The sequence below is a fragment of the Hippopotamus amphibius genome, chromosome 14 (assembly GCF_030028045.1).
Source record: "Hippopotamus amphibius kiboko isolate mHipAmp2 chromosome 14, mHipAmp2.hap2, whole genome shotgun sequence".
NCBI classification, from domain to species: domain Eukaryota; kingdom Metazoa; phylum Chordata; class Mammalia; order Artiodactyla; family Hippopotamidae; genus Hippopotamus; species Hippopotamus amphibius.
The window spans coordinates 80014738-80034267 of NC_080199.1; the positions used below are offsets into that span (position 1 = coordinate 80014738).

At 41.8% G+C, this 19530-nt stretch overlaps 1 protein-coding gene across 17 annotated transcripts in view; it reads left to right on the forward strand.

Annotated features, from left to right (window-relative positions):
• Positions 1 to 2077: 2077 nt before the first annotated feature.
• The window catches only part of ZMYM5 (zinc finger MYM-type containing 5), a 28906-nt gene continuing 11453 nt past the window's right edge, over positions 2078 to 19530 (forward strand). The window contains exons 1-6 of one of the 17 annotated variants that reach the window (XM_057707477.1): positions 3297 to 3435; positions 4039 to 4110; positions 7012 to 7149; positions 9675 to 9766; positions 11457 to 11952; positions 12183 to 12276. In XM_057707477.1, the coding sequence (XP_057563460.1) occupies positions 11467 to 11952; positions 12183 to 12276 (580 nt within the window). In that variant the 5' untranslated portion in view covers positions 3297 to 3435; positions 4039 to 4110; positions 7012 to 7149; positions 9675 to 9766; positions 11457 to 11466. Of the gene's footprint in view, positions 2327 to 3052; positions 3147 to 3184; positions 3263 to 3296; positions 3436 to 3543; positions 3652 to 3719; positions 3745 to 4038; positions 4111 to 7011; positions 7150 to 9674; positions 9767 to 10676; positions 10853 to 11456; positions 11953 to 12182; positions 12277 to 19530 lie in introns of those variants that run through there. The other 16 variants (XM_057707479.1, XM_057707485.1, XM_057707486.1 and 13 more) reach the window with 16 other exon arrangements.

Genomic DNA, 19530 nt, shown 5'->3' on the forward strand with positions numbered 1-19530 from the left:
CTTCTCAGTGTGGTGGGTTCTCTTGTTGCGGGCACAGGCTCTAGGTGCATGTGCTTCAGTAATTGTGTTGTGTGGGCTCAGTAGTTGTGGCTCGAGGGCTCTAGAGCACAGGCTCAGTAGTTGTGGTTCACAGGCTTAGCTGCTCCCTGGCATGTGGGATCTCCCTGGACCAGGGATCGAACCTGTGTCCCCTGCTTTGGCAAGTGGATTCTTAACCACTGTGCCACCAGGGAAGTCCCAAGAAAAGACATTTTTAACAATTGGATATCCATGTGGGATAACTGTACTTTTATAGTAAGTTTTGAAGTCAGTGTCAGTCCTGCAGCTTTCTTCTTTTTTTTACTTTTTAAAATTTTTTAATTTATTTTATTTTATTGGCTGTGTTGGGTCTTTTTTGCTGTGCGCGGGGCTTTCTTTTTAGTTGCGGTGAGTAGGGGCTACTCTTCGTTGTGGTGCGCAGGCTCCTCATTGCCGTGGCTTCTCTTGCTGCGGAGCACGGGCTCTAGGCGCGTGGGCTTCAGTAGTTGCAGCACATGGGCTCAGTGGTTGTGGCTCACGGGCTCTAAAGCTCAGACTCAACAGCTGTGGCACACGGGCTTAGTTGCTCCGCGACATGTGGGATCTTCCTGGAACAGGGATCGAACCTGTGTCTCCTGCATTGGCAGGCAGATTCTCAACCACTGCGCCACCTAGGAAGGCCCAGCTTTCTTCTTTTCCAAGATTGTTTTGATACTTTGGAGTCCCTTAAGGCTCCATATGAATTTGAGGATGGATTTTTCTATTTCTGTAAAAATGTCACTGAGACTTTGATAAGGATTGCATTAAATCTATAGATTGCTATGGGTAATATTGACATCTTAATAATACTGTCTTCCAATCCATGACCATGGGATGTCTTTCCATTTATTTATCTTTTAAAATTTATTTCCAGCAATGTTTTGTAGTTTTCATTGTATATGTCTTTCATCTACTTGGTTATATTAATTAGATATTTTATTCTTTTTGATGCTATTGTAAATGGAATTGTTGTTGTTGTTGTTGTGGCTTGAGGGATCTTAGTTCCCCGGCCCTGGATTGAATCCCAGGGGATCACAGTGGAAGTGCTGAGTTGCAACCACTGGACCTCCAGGCAATTCCCTGGAATTGTTTTCTTAATTTCCTTTTCAGATTGTTCATTTGTGTACAGAAATGCAAATGATTTTGGGGTGTTGAGTTCGTATTCTGCTATCCTGCTGAATTCATTTGTTACTTCTAAAAGCTTTTTTGTGCATCTTTAGGGTTTTGTGTACATAAGATTATTATCATCTGCAAACAGATCATTTTCCTTCTTCCTTTCCAATTTGGATATCTTTCATTTCTTTTGCTTACCTAACTGCTCTGGTTAGAACTTCCTGTACTACGTATACAGAAGTGGTGAAAGTGGGCATCCTTGCCTTGTTTCTGTTCCTAGAGGAAAAGCTTTCAGTCTCTTACCACTGAGAATGATGTTAGCTGGGGTTTTTCATATATGACTTTTATTCTGTGATGGTAGTTTCCTTATCTTCCTAGTTTGTTGAGTGGTTTTATCATGAAGGGTGTTTCAGCATTTTCTGAATCGAGATGATCATGTGGTACAGAGAGTACCACAGGACTTCGATTACACAGGACTCTCATCAGTGCATTACCATGCTTTTGTCTTAGCTGATCTATGTCTGTCAGTCAATAAACCTGTGCCTCTACCATTCCCCAGGAGAAGTAATCAAAGGGGCTCACTCTGTTGTGTTTTTTTAAAACATACAATAAACTGCATATATTTAGAGTGTACAATTTGGTATCCCAATTTCCCAATTCATTTCCCCCCAACCCTCCCTGCTTTCCCCACTTGGCGTCCATATGTTTGTTCTCTGCAGCTCACTCTGTTTTTAAAAAAGAAAGAAGGAAAATCATGTTAGCTGTATTTCCAGGTATCACGGCTATACGGTTTCCCCAACTTCTATTAAAACCAACAGCGCCGGCTGCAGTCCCACCGACGGCCGCCAGGGCGGCCTCCCCGCTCGCCTCCTACGTGGAACCTCGGGACCCGCACAGCCGTGACGTGCGCCCGGGACGTAGGTGCAGAAGGCGAACAAAAGCCGAGCCCCGCGGCCCAGGTGGCGACTCGGTCACGGCTGGCCGGGCCCGGCCCGGCCCGGCCCGGTCCGCAGCTGCGCTCGCTCCCGCCGCGGGGCCGACGCGGACAGAGGCCCCTGTGGGGACGGTCCAGCCCTTCAGACGGCGGGCGCCCGGCTCGAGGCCCGCAGCCGCCTCCATCTTGGCCGGCGGAGGCGGGAGACGTGTCGGGGCCCAGGTGCGGAGGCAGCGGCGGGCGCCGTCTCCGCGGCCGGTCGGCGGGGCCCGGACCGGGCTTCCCGGGACGAGTCGGAGTTGCCCCCAGTTCCCCCAGCGGCCCCGACAAGATGGAGGACGTCGTCTCCTCCCGCAGCCATGACGGGAGCGAGGGACGTCTCCCCACGGGGCTGAGGCGCGGGGAAGCGCTTCCAGCCCTCGGGGTGCGCGGGCCCCCCCGCCGCTGTCGCCACAGCCGCTGCCCGCTCGGCCCTCACGGGGCTCGCAGACACTGGACAGGGAGGGCGTGGGGGACATCGAGGCCGCGGCGCTCCTCGGGCGGCGTCGCCCGCGGCCGCTGTGGGGGCAGGCGGCCCGGCTCAGGCCCTCGGGCCGCCCGGCCCGGACAGCCCCCGGCCTCCAGGGCCCGAGCCGTAGCGGGTGCGGCGGGCCCGGGAGGCGGCGGCCGGGCCCTGACGGGCCGGGCCGCGGTGCGGGCGGGGAATGGGGGGGGGGGGGTGGAATGGAGGTGCGGGGGCGTGGCCTGTACCTGACGGACAGGGCGTCGGACCACCCCCTCGAGGGGGGTCCTGAAGGAAGGCGGCCGCAGCCAATGGGCGTGCCCGAGGCGCCCGGCCCTCCCTTCGCGGCCGCCAGTGAGGGCGCGGGGGGCGGGGCCTGCCGGGCCGGGCCGCGCCGCCGCGGCCGCGGCCGCCGCCGCCGCCTCCGCCTCCTCACCAGCGCTAAAGCCGGGACTGGACCGAGCGGAGTTGCGCGTGTTGCCGAAGGGGGGTGGGCCGGGGGCGGGGAGGTTCGTTCCGCGGAGCCGCAGCCAGAACCGGGTGAGGCTTGTCCCCGCCGTGTCTCCAGCGCAGGGCCGCCGACAGTGGGGGTGGCCGGGAGCGGCGCAGCCTCGGGAGGCGGAGGCGGAGGCGGAGGCGCCGGGAGGCGGAGATGGGTGAGGGCGGCCTCCGGAGCCTCCCACCGACCCGGGACGAGCGCCCCGCGGCGCGGCCGCCGTCGCCGCTGCCGCGTCGGGGCCTCGGGCGGCCGGCGGCTCCGCTGATGTCCCAGGCGCCTTGGCGGGCGGCCGGCGGGCTGCGGGAGTGCGGGCGCGGCCTCGAGGGCCGGGTGAGGCGGCCGCCGGCGGCGGGGGTCGCCCGGGGCCGCCCGGGGCGGGGGCCGGCGGCGGGGGTCGCGGGGGGTGGGGGAGGGGCGCCTCCGCGGGCGCTCGGGGCGGCGCGAGGACCCCAAGTTTGGGGGCGAGGGCGCGGGCTCCCCGCGCCGGTCCCCTCCTCGGCCGCCCCGGCCCCGGCGCCCCGCGTCTTCTCCTCACAGCTTATTTGGGCGAGTTTCTAATGGCGGACACGGAGCGGGCAGGTCTCGGGCTCCGGGCCAATGCGGGGGTTTCCGCCCCGAGGCGACGCGAGCTGCCCGCGAGTGGGTCCCGGCGCGATGGGGACGGCGGAGGTTTGGGGAATCGGGGGACAGGGTTCCCCTCTGGCGTCCCGGCTGCGCTCGCCCTCCGCTCCTGTTGTTTGTGGGAACGGTGTGGTCTTGTCGGTGGTGGCGGGGCCTTAGTGTTTGTACCTGGTGTCTCGGCGGCATTGGGTGGGGGAGGGTGGCAGAGCCGAAACTCCAGGACTTCTCGTCCCTTTGCTTCCTCTCTCTGGTGGTTACGAGCTGGTGCTTCGTCCAGCTTGCGTGTAACTCATTTTTCATGCCTCATTTTAGGGCTAGAAATCATCTTCAGGCCAATTTTCTGGTGAAAGTTTGGCAGAAATTAAGGAGGAAAACATTGCCACGGTGAGTAATTTTACCCCGCGTTTCTGTTGAATACAGTTATTGTGGTGCTGGGGTGTGCTTCTGTGAAATTTACCTTTCTCTTATCTTGAAGACAAAGAGCTAGTTACTGGGGTGGACCCTGTCCCCAGAGCCAAGCCAGGGTAATAATCCCTGGGAAAGCACTGGGAGTGGGTGCTGATATTTACACCATTGGTATTCTCTAGAGTTCTAAAATAGAAGTTAAAGGTAGTTTAACTTTCTTTCTAGAGGTAGCTTTCTTTTTAACTTCTTTTTTCCTTCCTAATGGGTAGAAATAATTTTTTTATTTACTGTTGGGTTAAGAAAAGTTATTCAATCTACTGTTGTTCTAAGGTTGATGGGGCAGTGCTTTTTGTATGTGTTTGTCTTATATTTGAGGAAGATTTGTATTTATGTACCCTGACAGTCCTCTAGCAAGGGTCACATCAAGAGATAGTCTTAAAAAAAGAAAAAAAAAAGAGATAATCTAGTTCACATGCTAATCGTGATTCTAAGATTGAGCACTGAATTGGTAGTGACAGCCTCCATTATGAAGTTAATGTGTTTCTTCCTTGTTGCTAAAAAAGTAACCTATGTGCAGTTCACTTTAGTACAATAAAATGCCCAGTTCTCTGTTAGGTGTTCAACTAATGGCTTTAATACCAATCCTTGAATGAATCAAAATTTTATTAAAAGTCTCAAAATGATTTTTTATTAAAATCTGTTTCTACATTTATTACCTGGGATTCTGTAGAGTTAGGTCCTGCTTATTTTGTTCTTTCAGCTGATCGGTTTTCCACTGGTCATCAAAGAGAAACTTGTGATTAGTGTATCTCTTGCAGTAGTACTCCTGCCTTCCCTGTGCCCTTGGTGCTCTTTGCCAAACTTGGCTTTGCCCTTACTCTGTTATGCTTCACAGCACACTTCACTAGTTAGACAGCTTTTAGGAATGGATATTGTTTCAGCTGGGTAATTTTCATAGGATATCTGAAGTGGTGATATTTCACATTACTGGGTAGTTTTGTGAGATGAAGGGATGTGGGCAGGGTTCTAGAGCTATGAGCGACCTTCATGGGAACGGGAACTAGCCGGGGACTAAAAGATTGGCAGGATAATACATCACTGACTCAGGTAGCACCACTTAGCAAAGCTGCTTTTCGCAGCAGCATTTTCCTAGCGTGGCTGAGCACCGTATGCAGAGGAGTAGGTTTAGTGACAGCCAGACTGGGGTTCGCATCTCTGCTCTCTCATTTCTTTGGAAAGTGCAAACTAAATGAGAGTCAGTAAATGAACCTTTATAAATGCACATCTTATTCAGTTAAATACATTTTTATTATGCACATTTTATAAATGAGTAAATTGTGTCTGTCTTCCTGATTACTGTGAAGATTGTAAAGTGCCTAGCCCATAAGTTATGTGGGACACACACACACACACACACACACACACACTGTTAATGGTGGTTGCAATTCTTTGCTTTGTTTTGCTTCCTGGTATTTCCCCAGCTTTATCTTTCAACCCTTTTACTGAGTTTTCCATTTCTGCTAAGCTTTTCATTTCCAGAAGCTCTTTTTTATACTAAGAATGTTAGTTTTATACAGGCTTTCGCTTCTCACCTATCCATCTAGAGTACTGATAGTTTATGGGTTTTCAGGTTTTTTTTTTAATTTATTTTTATTTTTTGGCTGCTTTGGGTCTTCGTTGCTGCGTGGAATTTCTCCAGTTGTGGCAAGTGGGGGCTACTCTTTGTTGCAGTGTGCAGGCTTCTCACTGAGGTGGCTTCTCTGGTTGCCCGGTACGGGCTCTAGGCACACAGGCTTCAGTAATTGTGGCACACGGGCTCCATAGTTGTGGCGCATGGGCTTACTTGCTCCAAGTCATGTGGGATCTTCCCCAGGATTGAACCTGTGTCCCCTGCATTGGCAGGCAAATTCTTTTTTTTTTTTTAACATACAATAAACTGCATATATTTAGAGTGTACAATTTGGTATCCCAATCTCCCAGTTCATTCCCCCCCCCCAACCCTCCCCGCTTTCCCCACTTGGTGTCCATATGTTTGTTCTCCACATCTGTGTCTCTTTTTCTGCCTTTCAAACAGGTTGATTTGTACCATTTTTCTATATTCTGCATAAATGTGTTAATATATGATATTTGTTTTTCTCTTTCTGACTTACTTCACTCTGTATGACACTCTCTAGGTCCATCCATGTCTCTAGAAATGTCCCAGTTTCATTGCTTTTTACAGCTGAGTAATATTCCATTGTTGTATATGTACCACATCTTCTTTATCCATTTATCTGTTGATGGACATTTAGGTTGCTTCCATGTGGCAGGCGGATTCTTAACCACTGCACCACCTAGGAAGTCCCAGCAGGTGGATTCTTAACCACTGTGCTACCAGGGAAACCTTATGGGTTTTCATTTTATGTTTCCTTTTTCCTCCATTTTTCTCTTTCCTTTTTTTTTTTTTCTCTTTTAACAACTGTTTTTCTTATTAGAAGCTTTCTTCAGATATTTCATAATTCTTGATTGGTCTACTCATGATTAAGAATTGGAAAATAGAAGACAGATTGGCAGACTTCCTTGCTAGTCCAGTGGTTAAAAATCTGCCCTGCCGTGCAGGGGCGCTGGTTCGGTCCCTGGTAGGGGAACTGAGATCCCACATGCCACGGGGCAAATAAGCCCACAACAAAGAGCATGCATGTCGCAACTAAGACCCGATACAACCAAAAATAAGTGGGAAAAAAAAAAAGACCTTTAAAAAAAAATAAAACAGATTGGAAGAATGCGTGGAAGTTTCAGCTTGGAGCTTCACTGTAGGGTGATTCTTTTTTGGCCATTGATGGAGAACTTCTAAAGTCATTATTTTTAGGTCTTTCTTTTTTTGCGTTCCTAATTCTGCAGAAAGGAGTGTTTCTGAGAAAGAAGTTTTCCAGGAAAGTTTACTGCTTGGAAAATAGAAGCCTGGATGCCAACTCTCTGGAAATCAAGTGGAAGAGGGGGCATTTCACATGCATGATATTGAACATTCACCAGTGCCTGGTAAACCTGAGACAAAGATTTTATATTCTATCCTCTCCGAAGAATAAAAGTCTAGAACTTGGGCCGGGGTAGGGAAAGACCTGTCATCACCAACATGGAGGGAGGGAGGGAGGGAGGGAGAGAAAGGATTTGGGATTTCACATCATCCTGTTTTAGCCACCTGCTCCCTATTCAAGTGATATCTAGAGCTGTAGGTTTTCAGCCTTGTGAGGGTTCTGCAGTGTAAGTCAGGATATTTTCTCAGTCTTTTCCATCACTGTTTTAGAGTTTGGCTATCTCAGGCAGAGTTGGTTAAGGGCTCATCCACCTGTTCTTCAGCTTATCAAATTTTGTTCCTTTTGTTTCTTTTCTTTGTTTTTCCTTTGCTTATCAATAGGAACTTTACTGTTATGGGGGTTTTAAAAGGGATTGAAGTTCCTTGTGTGTGATCAATCTACCATCTTAATCCCTACCAGGCTGTTGATTTCTGGATAGTAGTTTTGTACTTAGGCACTTAAGTAATTCTCTTGCTGTTTGTTGTAATTGTTCATTTGATTTTTCTTTTTCCTGTCTCATTGCATTTGTGAGTACAACCTCCAGAATCATCATACACCTGTGTTTCTAATTTTAAATGGGAATGCTTGTAGTATATACTCCCTAACATGAAGCTGGCTTTGGAGTTGATGTTATTTTTATGTAAACATATAAATGTTTTTATATTAAGAAAGATCTGTTCTGTGACAGTATAAGTCCAGAGGTGCCACAGAATGTGTCCTAGAACTCATTAGTGATCAACAGGTTTTTGTAGCATGCATCCTTTATCTTTTCTAGAGCCTCAAAGATATAGATGTGCTTATAGGTGCCAAAAAATGAACCTTTGAGGCAATAATTAAATATTTGGAAATATTTTCCTGGTGATTTTAATATTTGAAGGCTCATGAGCAGGTTAGTTTACCTTTCTCATCACATAGTAATCTTGTCATTAATATCTCACTGTTTCTATTTTAGCTACTTTTTTTTTAACTGATTAGTTTCAATATGTAAGTTCTACTGAATTGTACACAAACATAATTGAATATTGAATGGCTACTAAATTCAACTTTTTTTTTAATTGAAGGTAATCTCAGGAAAATTGATGATACTCAGTTGTAACTTAAGAATTCCACAGAAATTTTTGCAAGTTTAAAAAAAAGCATATTTAAAAAACTATAACACTGAACTGCATACTTGAAAGTTATTAAAATGGCATTTTATGTTACATATATTTTAGCATAATTTTTTAAAAAGATTACTGTGACACCTTTTAGGAAATAAAAACTATTATGAGATGTTACTTAAAAGTAAACACAATAGGGCAAAGCACCCTTCTTTGTGTCTTTGTTTTAGTGTTAACTCTTACCTTTACCCCTAATTAAATACCTTCTTAAGTTTGCAGGGTTGTTACCCACAACCTAGAGATAGTTTGTGCTTAAGAGTCTTGCTTGGGTTTCAGACTAATAACTTTTTTTTTTTAAACATTTATTTATTTATTTATTGGCTGTATTGGGTCTTCTTTGCTGCATTCGGGCTTTCTCTAGTTTAGGCGAGCGGGGGCTTCTCTTTGTTGTGGTGCGCGGGCTCCTCATTGCCATGACTTCTCTTACTGTGGAGCACGGGATTCAGTAGTTGGGGCACATGGGCTCAATAGTTGGGGCACACAGGCTTTGTTCCTCCGCAGCATGTGGGATCTTCCTGGAGCAGGGATCGAACCCGTGTCCCTTGCATTGGCAGGTGGATTCTTAACCACTGTGCCACCTAGGAAGCCCAGCCTAATAACTTTTTGTTCTTAGTATAATTATTATTATTTTTTGGCCATGCAGCAAGGCTTGTGGGATCTCAGTTTCCCAGTGACCAGGGATTTAACCTGGGCCACAGCACTGAAAGCTAAGAATCCTAACCGCTAGTCCACCAGGGAACTCCCATTAAACTCCATACTTCTCTGTGTGGGTTTTTCTTTGATTTTGTATTAATTTTCATTGTATCAAAATGAAGATCAATTAAACATTAAATAGTTGTAGATGAATGAATAAGGTGCCACCCGGAAGCTAGATAAATATTTAAGATTAGACACCTGTTGAAATCCTAGGGTGTGGGCCAAGGTATTGCCTGAATACCTTCTCAAGGAAGAGGGTTTTAACAATTTTTGCACCCTTTAGGATGCTCCAGGCAGAGACTAGGGACTTTCATGTCCAGTTATCACAATAAAAACCTCAGAGTCCCTCAGCATCCTCTTTATCCCCACTTACGGTTTATAGTTTAAGGAAGTAAAACTCAATGAAGTGAGGTGATTTGCTCAGTGCCTTAGCTAAATTATAACCTTTTCTCTTTTTGGTTATTATTATAGAAATGGTTAAAACTTTTTTGTAGGCTTATGTTTATAGAGTTAAAGTATTTGATGGTTAAATTATATACACAATGACTTTTAATAGGGGTTAAGTTTAGGTTTTAATTTGTTTTTAATCTCTGAAATTTGAAAATAGGTGAATACTTAATCTTTTTTTTTTCAGAAATAGATGACTACCATGAGCTGAACATAAAGAATGCCCTTTCTGCTGTGTTCTTTGGGAAAATTAAGATAGGACCTAACAGCCACCAGAGGGTACTGTGAAGTCAGCTATAGCTCTTTTTGAGAAATTGTTCTTTTCTGTTTTAGGTTTATTTAAATACAGAAAGGACTGTGAGAGAATTTGTGTATAACAGTTCTTATATTTCCTAATTCAGTTTAGGTTGAATTATTGCCTCTTTACTTTGAAAATCAACCACGAGCTTATTGGATGAGTTAGCTGCGATCCTAATTTTTGTATTTCCTTTATAACCCTTTTAAACTGGTCCCTTAGCTTTGTTATTTATCTTTGAAATAGAGTTCTTTGAGTGTTGATTTTGTTTTAATTAATTCACTTATATTAAACAAATAATTTTTTAAAAAATTGTGTACAGTAATTGCATACAATGTTGTGGCTGTGAAATAGATTATAGAGTCAGATTTCTTGGATTCGAATCCTGACTCTACGCTTTCCAGCAATGGACGCTTGGGCAGGCCAGGCAGATTATTTATCTTATCTTCTGAGTTTTAGTTTCCTAATGGGTAAAATGGGAAAAAGGAGAGTTCCCACCTCACTTATATAAGCATTTACTGAATTACTGTATTTAATGGCATAGCACCTGTTAAGAGTAAACATTACCTCTTGTATAACTGTGACTACTATCACTTAAAATTAGTTGGGAAAATTTTAGAATAGAATGTTACTTAGCATATTTCATGTGGTGGTTAAAATTGAATGATGACTGCTGCGTGAGTGAGTTTTCTTAATTATTTAACACCCATACGGATCCCACCTCCTTCACTGTCTTGAGCTTCTAAGAAAATTGAAGCCAGCACGTGTAAAATTCCCTCAGCCTTCCATCTGTTATTTCTGCATACTTACATATGTCCTGATTACAGTTGGACAGACCCTTGAACAACACGGGTTTGAACTGCACGGATCCACTTACACGTGGAGTTTTTTCAGTAGGTACCGCAGGACTGCACAGTCCAGGGTTGGTTGGATCTGCAGATATGGAACCTCGGGTTCGGAGGGCTAAGTGTGGGACTTGAGCATCCATGGATGTCCTGGGACCAATCCCACCTCGGGTACCAAGGGGCAGCCATACGCTTACCTTTTCCCCTCTTGCTTTTGAAATAAAGGTGATTTCTTGTTCATGATCAGTTTCACTACCACATCTGCACGTATCCTTATCCTCCTCTTCTCTCATCTGCTTTAAGAGCCTTGCTTCATTGATCATTCACTTCTCCAGATTCTTCCAACTGTGTCTCTCTGCTGGGTCCTTTCCTTTGTCATTGTCTGGTGCATAGTGTACACACAAGTGTTTGTTGAATAAAGCAAAGTGGCTAAGAATTTGGAGCCTACAGTTAGAGCCCTGAGTTTAAGTCCTATTTGGGCTTACCCAGATCTGTTTCCTGATCTGTAATGAATTAAATTATGCCTATTTCATGGGTTTTTTTCTTGGAAGCAGAGAATTTGAAAAACGATGACAGAAGACATTGGAGAAATAGAGTTTGGACAATATCACAGTCATTTTAGTAGATAAAAGTATATTCATTATAGAGATTGTATTTGAACCCCGGGTTATTGGTAATTGATGGCATTATCTTGTACTATTTTCTATTTCAAGGAAGGACTTAGATAAAATCACATAAAATAATTTAAAATTTCACTTGTGCTATTTAATTGCTGTAAAATGCAATAATTATAATATACTAGAACTTTTTTTTTCTTCCTGTGTTACAGGTTCTTTGGCATGGATAAATGTTCAGCAGGAGGACTAGACTTGACTGAACAGACTCCTGTTTTACTAGGGAGTAAAGCGATGGCAGCTAGTCTCATGGACGTAGGAAGTTCATTTGGTGGCCCAACTAGGCCTTTAGTTAATAGATCTAGACACTTGTCGGTGGAAGATGATGGTGATGATGATGTTGTGTTTATTGAATCTATACAACCTCCTTCAAATTCCACTCCAATAATAGCTGATCAAAGAAATATATTTGCTGCATCAAGAAATGAAAAGCTACAAGGAAAATATTCCATAATTCTTCCTTCCTCAAGAGATTTGGCTTCTCAGAAGGGACGTATAAGTGAGACAATTGTCATTGATGATGAAGAGGACATGGAAACAAATGGAAGGGAAAAGACAATTTCTTCCAGTTTTATTGAATGGGCACTTCCTGGAACTAAAAACAGAACCAAAGATGTGGATTTCTCCACTTCCAGTCTTTCAAGAAGTAAGGTAAATGCAGGAATGGGTAATGGTGTTATCACTACAGAATCGACTCTGAAATTCGTGTTACTAATGTTACAACTGTAGAAACAGGTATTAAGCTCTGAATGATGGGCAAGATGTGAACTTAAAATATAACATCTCTATAGAATACCAACTTGGGAGATGTCGCTAAAGGACTGCAGTCAAGTAATTTTGGTGTTAATATACAAACATACACCCCATCTTTAACTTCACAGACCAAGACTGCAGTAGGACCTTTTAATCCTGGTAGAATGAATGTGGCAGGAGATGAATTTCAGAATGGAGGATTTGCAACTCATCATAGTCCTGGTAAGCAGTAACTGATACTAAATATTTTCCTTTCACCCTAAGTAAATAAACTTTTGGTTGTTACTTTTAATACCTATATCTATTTTACTTATTCTATATGTAAAATTTTTTTTTGTTAATTTTCATATTAAAATAGAATTTTTTACTTAATAAAACTGTGCAGTCTACTCTATTTTACCCAATGTGATTTATATCTGAAGTGTTTTAATTGCAAACTCCCATAACTACTACCTCCATCTTCGTTTAATAGCATCTTTATTTTGATGTAGAAGTCATAGAATGAAAAGATGGATAGTGAACTAAAGGATTAAAGTAATATTATATAATAATTTAATTGTATTTAACTTGTAATTACATAACCTGACCTTTCAGTTTTTACTTTTCAAGTGTTTGCTTTTGAACTGCTTGTCTCTGATTTTTTGTTTTAAATCAGCATTTTATTAGTTGCTTCATTTTCAATTTGCAAAACTTTCTTGCCTTTAAATCAGAGACATTTTTCCCTGCTATTTTTTGGCTGTATCACTCAGCATGCGGGATCCCCAACCAGGGAGCGAACCCCTGCAGTGGAATCTCAGAGCCTTAACCACTGGACCACCAGGAAAGTCCCAAATCAGAGACCTGTATTTTAAAGGCTCTTATGTGGCCAGTCATGTTCTGCTAAAATGTAATGAAAGTAATTTAACATTTAGCAAATCTTTTTTTGCAGCTTTTTAATAACTTGGTGTGTCCTTTGTTTTTTTGTTTGTTGTTTGTTTTGGTTTTTATTTGTTTGGTTTTGGCCATTTTAGTGCTTTTAGCTATTGACCAACTTAGAATTTTAGGAAAGGACTGGAAAGTAACTAGAATGGAGGGGATGTGGGGATATATGTGTAAATGTAGCTGATTCACCTTGCTGTACAGCAGAAACTGGCACAACAGTATAAAGCAGTTATACTCCAATGAAGAGCTGGGGGAAAAAAAAAGAAAGTAACTAGAGCTAAGAACCAAATCACTTATTATTTTAATGGAACACTATTATTTTTTTTCTTTAAAAATTTTTTTAAATTAATCTTTTCCCCTGGTTATGAGAATATTACAGAACATTTGAAAGAAATCATAGTTAGAAATTAGAAAATAGTATCTGTCACCTACCCCAGTAAGTGGAAGTGACTGACAACTTAAAATTTTGGTTTGTTTGCTTTCAATCTTTTGCCTGTGTGGTTCTAAAAATAGAAATTAGAGCATATTGTGTATAGTTTCGTGTTCTCTTGATTTATTTAATCTAAATTTTAGTATGTTACATCATTTTAGAAATAGAAGTTTCAGTGGCTATAAAATATCCCTTTCAGATATTTATTCCTCTACTTTTTAAGCATTTATATGGTTTTTCACTTTTTACTGTTGAAACTCCATACACTAAATGTCTTTGTTTATATTGTTTATTATTTCTATAGGACAGTTGTTCTCAAAGTTTTTGGTCTCAGTTTCACTCTTGGAAATTATTGAGGACCCCAGAGTTTTTTGTTTTGTTTTCTCTGTTATCATATTAGAAATAAAAACTTAATTTTGAAAAGTATTTATAAACAATAATTGTGTATTATGGGACAAATATTTTTAATGAAAGATAATTACTTTCAAAGAAATTTAGTGAAAAAAGTGACTTTGTTTTACCGTTTTTTTTGAAGTCTGGCTTAATAGAGCTCCTCAAATCTATTTCCACATTGAATGTGTTGCAATATCTTCTTGTGTTTGAAGTATGAGAAGAAAATCTGGCCTCACATACATGTGTGGTATAGAATGGAGCTGTATTTTAGTAGCCTTTTTAGTTAATTATGGATAGTTTTTTCATTTTCCTTTTGACACAGCACCAAAACTTGATTAAGTGGTAGTTTCTTAAAAGTTTGTTGCAGTGTGGAATCTGAAACTATATAATGAACTTTTTATACTTTATTACATTAAAATTCACTAATCTTTGAATGAATTTTACCTTTGTATAATTTGGTAACATTGTGCTTTGGTTATTTGGAAAGTGTTGATTCACTTAGTTACTTATGTCTTCTAAATGTTGACACCTTAGCTGTCACCCTAGCAGTGGTGGATGCAGGTTTTCAAAGATTTTAATGTTCACTCAAAAGCTTAAGTTTTCTCACTGGCAACAAATACTGTTTTGTTTTGTTTTGTTTTGTTTTGTTTTGTTTTGTTTTGTTTTAGTGAAACACTTATTTTAAGAAAACGTCGATAACCAGTTTGTCTGTCATTCCTTCAAGGCTAGCTCAGTTTGCAGTGCCACAATTTTGTAGGTGCTTTTCTCCACTCTTTCTGATTGTACTTTGGTACGAAACACAAGTGGTTTCTGGATGCTTCCCTGTTCATCACACAGAGTGTTAAGATGTAGTCAGAGGCTGAAATTTAGTAAAATTAATACTAATTTTTACTTTTTCATCAAGGACTTCTGTTTTACAATGAATATTTTCGCTGACCTTTGTCCCTGGTTCTTGGGAGAGAGAATAAATCCTTAAAATTTACCAGATTCCTAATGACTAATGATTAAGTCTGAGGGAAGGTCACCAGAAAGACCAACCATGTGATTCAAGTGTTGGTCCTTTGAGCCAGCCCAGCCTCCTCCAGTGGAGGAGAGAGGCTGGGGATTGAGTCCAGTCATGTGCAGCGAATAATCCCACACGATGAAATCCAGTAAAAACTCATCCGTGCTGTGTGGGTGACGCGACCTGATCCCACAGAGAGTGGGTGCAGAAGCTCTGCATGGGGACCCTTCCTCACCTCACCCTGTATGTCTCTTCATTTGGCTGGTCCTGATGTGTATCTTTTAAATAAAACTGTGATTGTAAGTATAGAGCTTTCCTGAGTTCTCTGAGTCACTCTAGCAAATTGTCAAGCCTGAAGGGGCCTTAGGAACCTCCCTGATTCCTAAGTTGGCCAGAAATCCAGGTGGCATGTGAAGTGAGGTCAGTGGACTTTGCCTTCAAGGTGAGGGCTCGTGCTAACTCCCGGAGGTTAGCATCAGAATTGTGTTCACTAGTTGGTGTTGGAAGAACAGCAGAAGTAAAGATGTCACTTTTTCTTTCTTTTCTGCAAGGGCCTGATAGTGAAGAAAGTTTTACGAGTGCTGTTTGGCTCCACTGCCAGCAGTTTCCCCCATCTGTGCTTATGCACCATTAGTGCAGGTGCCAACACCGTGAAAAAGGCAGATAATCTTAATTTTATTATGGAAGTAGTTTGACCTGGCAGATCACCTTTTATTTCTTATGTAATGTTGAATAGAAGTGATCAGAGTATAAAATCTTGTTCTTTTTTGTTTTTGGCCATGCTTCACGGCTTGTGGGATCTTAGTTCCCCAACCAGGGACTGAACCCCAGGCCCTCAGCAGTGAAAGTGCTGAGTCCTAACCACTGGACTGCCAGGGAATTCCGTTGTCTTGTTCTTGACCTGAGTTGGAGGGGAAGCATTTGACATTTCATCGTTTTTAGTATATTGGCTTATGTCAAATATAATAGTGTTTTTATGTTCATAATTTATTTGATAGCATGTTTCTGGTCTTTGCAGTTACAAACAGTTTTCTCATGAATATCTCTAAGTTTGTCACACTTATTTTATAGGGAAAAGTTGTTATAGGTGAAATTGCTAAGTCAAATGTCAACATATTTTTAAAGCTTTTCATGGTTAATGAAACCATGATTTCAAGCCCTCACCAAAAAATTGTGGGTTTTTTGTTTATTTTTCGTATTGTAAGCTCTACTCAGGGGTAGGAGTGCTATTAATGTTTGCTAAACTGATCATTTAAAGGTTATATCCTCTCTTACGTCATTGAACTTTTAAAAATATATTTGCAAATTTTTTATGAATTCATTCATTTGTCATCTGCTTATTACTATGTACATCTTTTGTTTATTGAGTGAAACCTGAGAAATAATATTAAAAACTTGTGACCTCTATGTGGAATGATGTGTTAAGCTTAAAAGCAGTTGAAGATGATGTTGAACACTTGAAATAATGTCCATTGAAAATCATTCCTTTGAATCTCTTTCTTTCACTCTTCTTAAAATTATTACAATAGAATTGATTTGTTTCTTTCACCTTTACTGATTTTTTGTTTTGTAATTATTTCCTAAATGTTAGATGTATATTTGTGTCAGCATGAATTAAATCTTAAGAACATATAGGCTTTTAAGTGAAGTTAAAACCAGAAGCCTTGCCATGTGTTTCTTTTATTTTTCAGCCTTGACTGTATTTCACCTTCTGGAGTAAATTAAAGTTGTGTATTTAATGGTGAAGTGGATCAATAACATGCTTTTCAATTTAAAAGCATAGCACATAGACTGACACTTAGCTGTAAAAAAGTATACTGTAGTTAGATACTATACTGTCACTCCACTCAAATTGTGGACATAATTGAGACTAGCAAAGGTTGTTTGAAAGTAGTTTTGATTACTCTTGGATGTATTTTTATTCTTATCATCCCTTTATCTCATTAATTCAAAAGTGTATTTTATTTGCAATATTTTCTCATGACTTGAGGTATCAGTGATCTTAAAATGTAACAGAAAGACAAGAAGCATTAAACTGACATTCATTCATGTATATGAAGTTCTTAACTACATGTGAACTATTTTGTTTATGCTATGGCAATGATTTGTATTATCTATGAAGTGTAGATGAATTTACAGTGTTCCTGGATTCTCTGAAGTTCCATTTCGGGGGACAAAAGTTACAGAACTATATCCTGTAAATAACACCATTTGGTCCAGAATTCTAAGAAGAGTATCTACCGAGTTGTCAGGTGAAGACTGATGGTGAAGATGTGTCTGACGCTTTCTGAAAAGTGGAGTCACTTGTCAAAAGGACTGTCTTCTTGTCATTGCTCTTTTCCCTCTTTAAGTTGAATGCAGCATAGTAAAAAGCTGTCTGATTTTAGTATTAACCCTTCATTTTGTTTTTTGCTTACGGTCAGCTTTAGTAAAACTAACCAATTTTGCCAGAAAACTTACAGAATAAGATGGTGGCAATTATACTACTGTTGTAATTGTTGCTATTATTTAGAGTCAAAGCTCCCCCAGAGTGTCTTACTTTAGTTGCTAAGTGCTTCCCACTTATATAGAATGAAGGTTTTCCAGCACAGGAAAAAGAAAAAAAAAATCAAAGCAAGATAAGAATTTCTGGAGTTATGTTTAAATCTAGGGCTTATGGGTTCAAATTTCATCCTATAAAATTATGGCTCTGCATAAAATATAAACAAAACTGTGTAACATCTTAGGAAAATAGGATTATGTCCATTAGAATGGACCTTTGAGTCATTTAATCTTTTCATTAACCTTTAGGGTAGACTGTGTTTCAGTGAAACTTATTCAGTCATCATATATCTTTATGTTAATAGCAATGTCTCATCAAAGAAAATATCCAAACTTAGAAATTGTTTTTGCATCTATGTTGTATTTTTGTTGGATTATAAGCATTTCTGGCCATGATAATGATTCTAGGAAGTTCTGCTTCTGATAATAATAGGCTTTAGACTAACAATCCATGGCTAACTCCTGTCCCTCCTGCAGAGAATAACGGGGGTGGGGAGAGACAAAGTACAGAAAATATCGAAAGCATCATAGAGCTACAAATACACTGAAAAAATGAGGTTTCTCATATCTGAGAAGGAGCCTCAGAGGTCATCTCTTACTTGGGGTTGCTTTTCTCCAATGGGATGTGTTCAGTTCAGAAAAGGCTGCTGAGAATCTAAGGGGAACTTTCAACAGATTCACAGGGGCCCACAAAGAAGTAGACTAGTTTAAAAACAAAACAAAGCATCTTCGACCTTTGGACTGGGGATGCTAACATAATCCAGAGTCTCAATTTTTCTTTTTCTTTCAGTTTTTCATGTAAAACTAGTCATCAGGGACATGAGGAGGCAGGCCATATAACAAAATAAAGAGAAAAAGCAGACAATAGACGTGAGCCCACAAGGGGTGCAGATGATAGGATTATCAGATGGTCCACATAGTAGCTGTAGGTTTGGCACAGCTGAAGAGTGTGAATGAACTGGAATATGTATCAGAATATTATCCAGACTGAGTCAGAACCAAAAGGGGGGAAATACAGAAAAGAATGTAAGAGACTTAGGACACTTGATGAAAAGGATGTGTAATCAACGTCCCAGAAAGAGGAAGAAAGAAATGAGGCAGAAGAGTTGAAACAGGGTTTTCTAAAATGGAGAAAAAAAATTAACCTTTGAATTCAAGAATCTTTACAAATCCTGAGCAAGATAAATACCCAAGAAACTGTTAAAAGACATGTACAGAAATCATATTCAAAAATTGGAAGCAATCCTCCCCCTAGATATGGTAGCCTCCTTCTCCCCTGAGTAGCAAAGAGTGCTCCTGCGTCCTGCCTGCTGTCTGCCCTACACCGTGGGGTGTCGCTCCAGGGTCATTTTCTGTGGACAGTAAGCCCAATAGCCGCTACCCAGTAAACCTTTGATGTTCCCCCACCAAAAAAAATGGGAAGCAATCCGCATGTCCAGCAGCAATAGAGTGGTAAATAGTATCAGCCACTCAGTGGAATGCTCAACAGTGTGAATGAAACTCAGAGAGTACTTACTACGTGATTTCATGTGTGAAGTTCAAACCAGGATAGAACTAATCTTCGAAGTCTGGATAGCGATGGCTTGTGGGAAAGGAAGGAAGTGACTGGAAAAGACATGAGAACCCTGGAAGTTTTCTGTGTGTTTATCTGGGTGGTAATCATAGAAGTCAATATTCATTGTAAAAATGGCCACTGAGCTCTGCACTTCAGATTATAAACTTCAGGGACTTCCCTGGTGGCACAGTGCCTGTCAGTGTAGGAGACACGGGTTCCATCCCTGGTCCAGGAAGATCCCACATGCCGCGGAGCCCATGGGTCACAAGCTCTGAGCCTGTGCTCTAGAGTCCAAGAGCTTAGAGCCCTTGCTCAGCAACAAGAGAAGCCAGCACAATGAGAAGCCTGCGCAGTGCAATGAAGAGTAGCCCCTGGGGACTTCCCTGGTGGTCCAGTGGTTGAGTCATTGCCTTCCAATGCAGGGGATATGGGTTCGATGCCTGGTGGGGGAGCTAAGATCCCACGTGCCTTGGGGCCAAAAACCCAGAACATTAAAAAAAAAAAAAAAAAGAGTAGCCCCTGCTCGCCACAACTAGAGAAAGCCCGCATGCAGCAACAAAGACCCAAGCAGCCAATAAACAAATAAATATAAGAATTTGATGAAATGAGAAATTAAATAGTTGCAGTATAAAA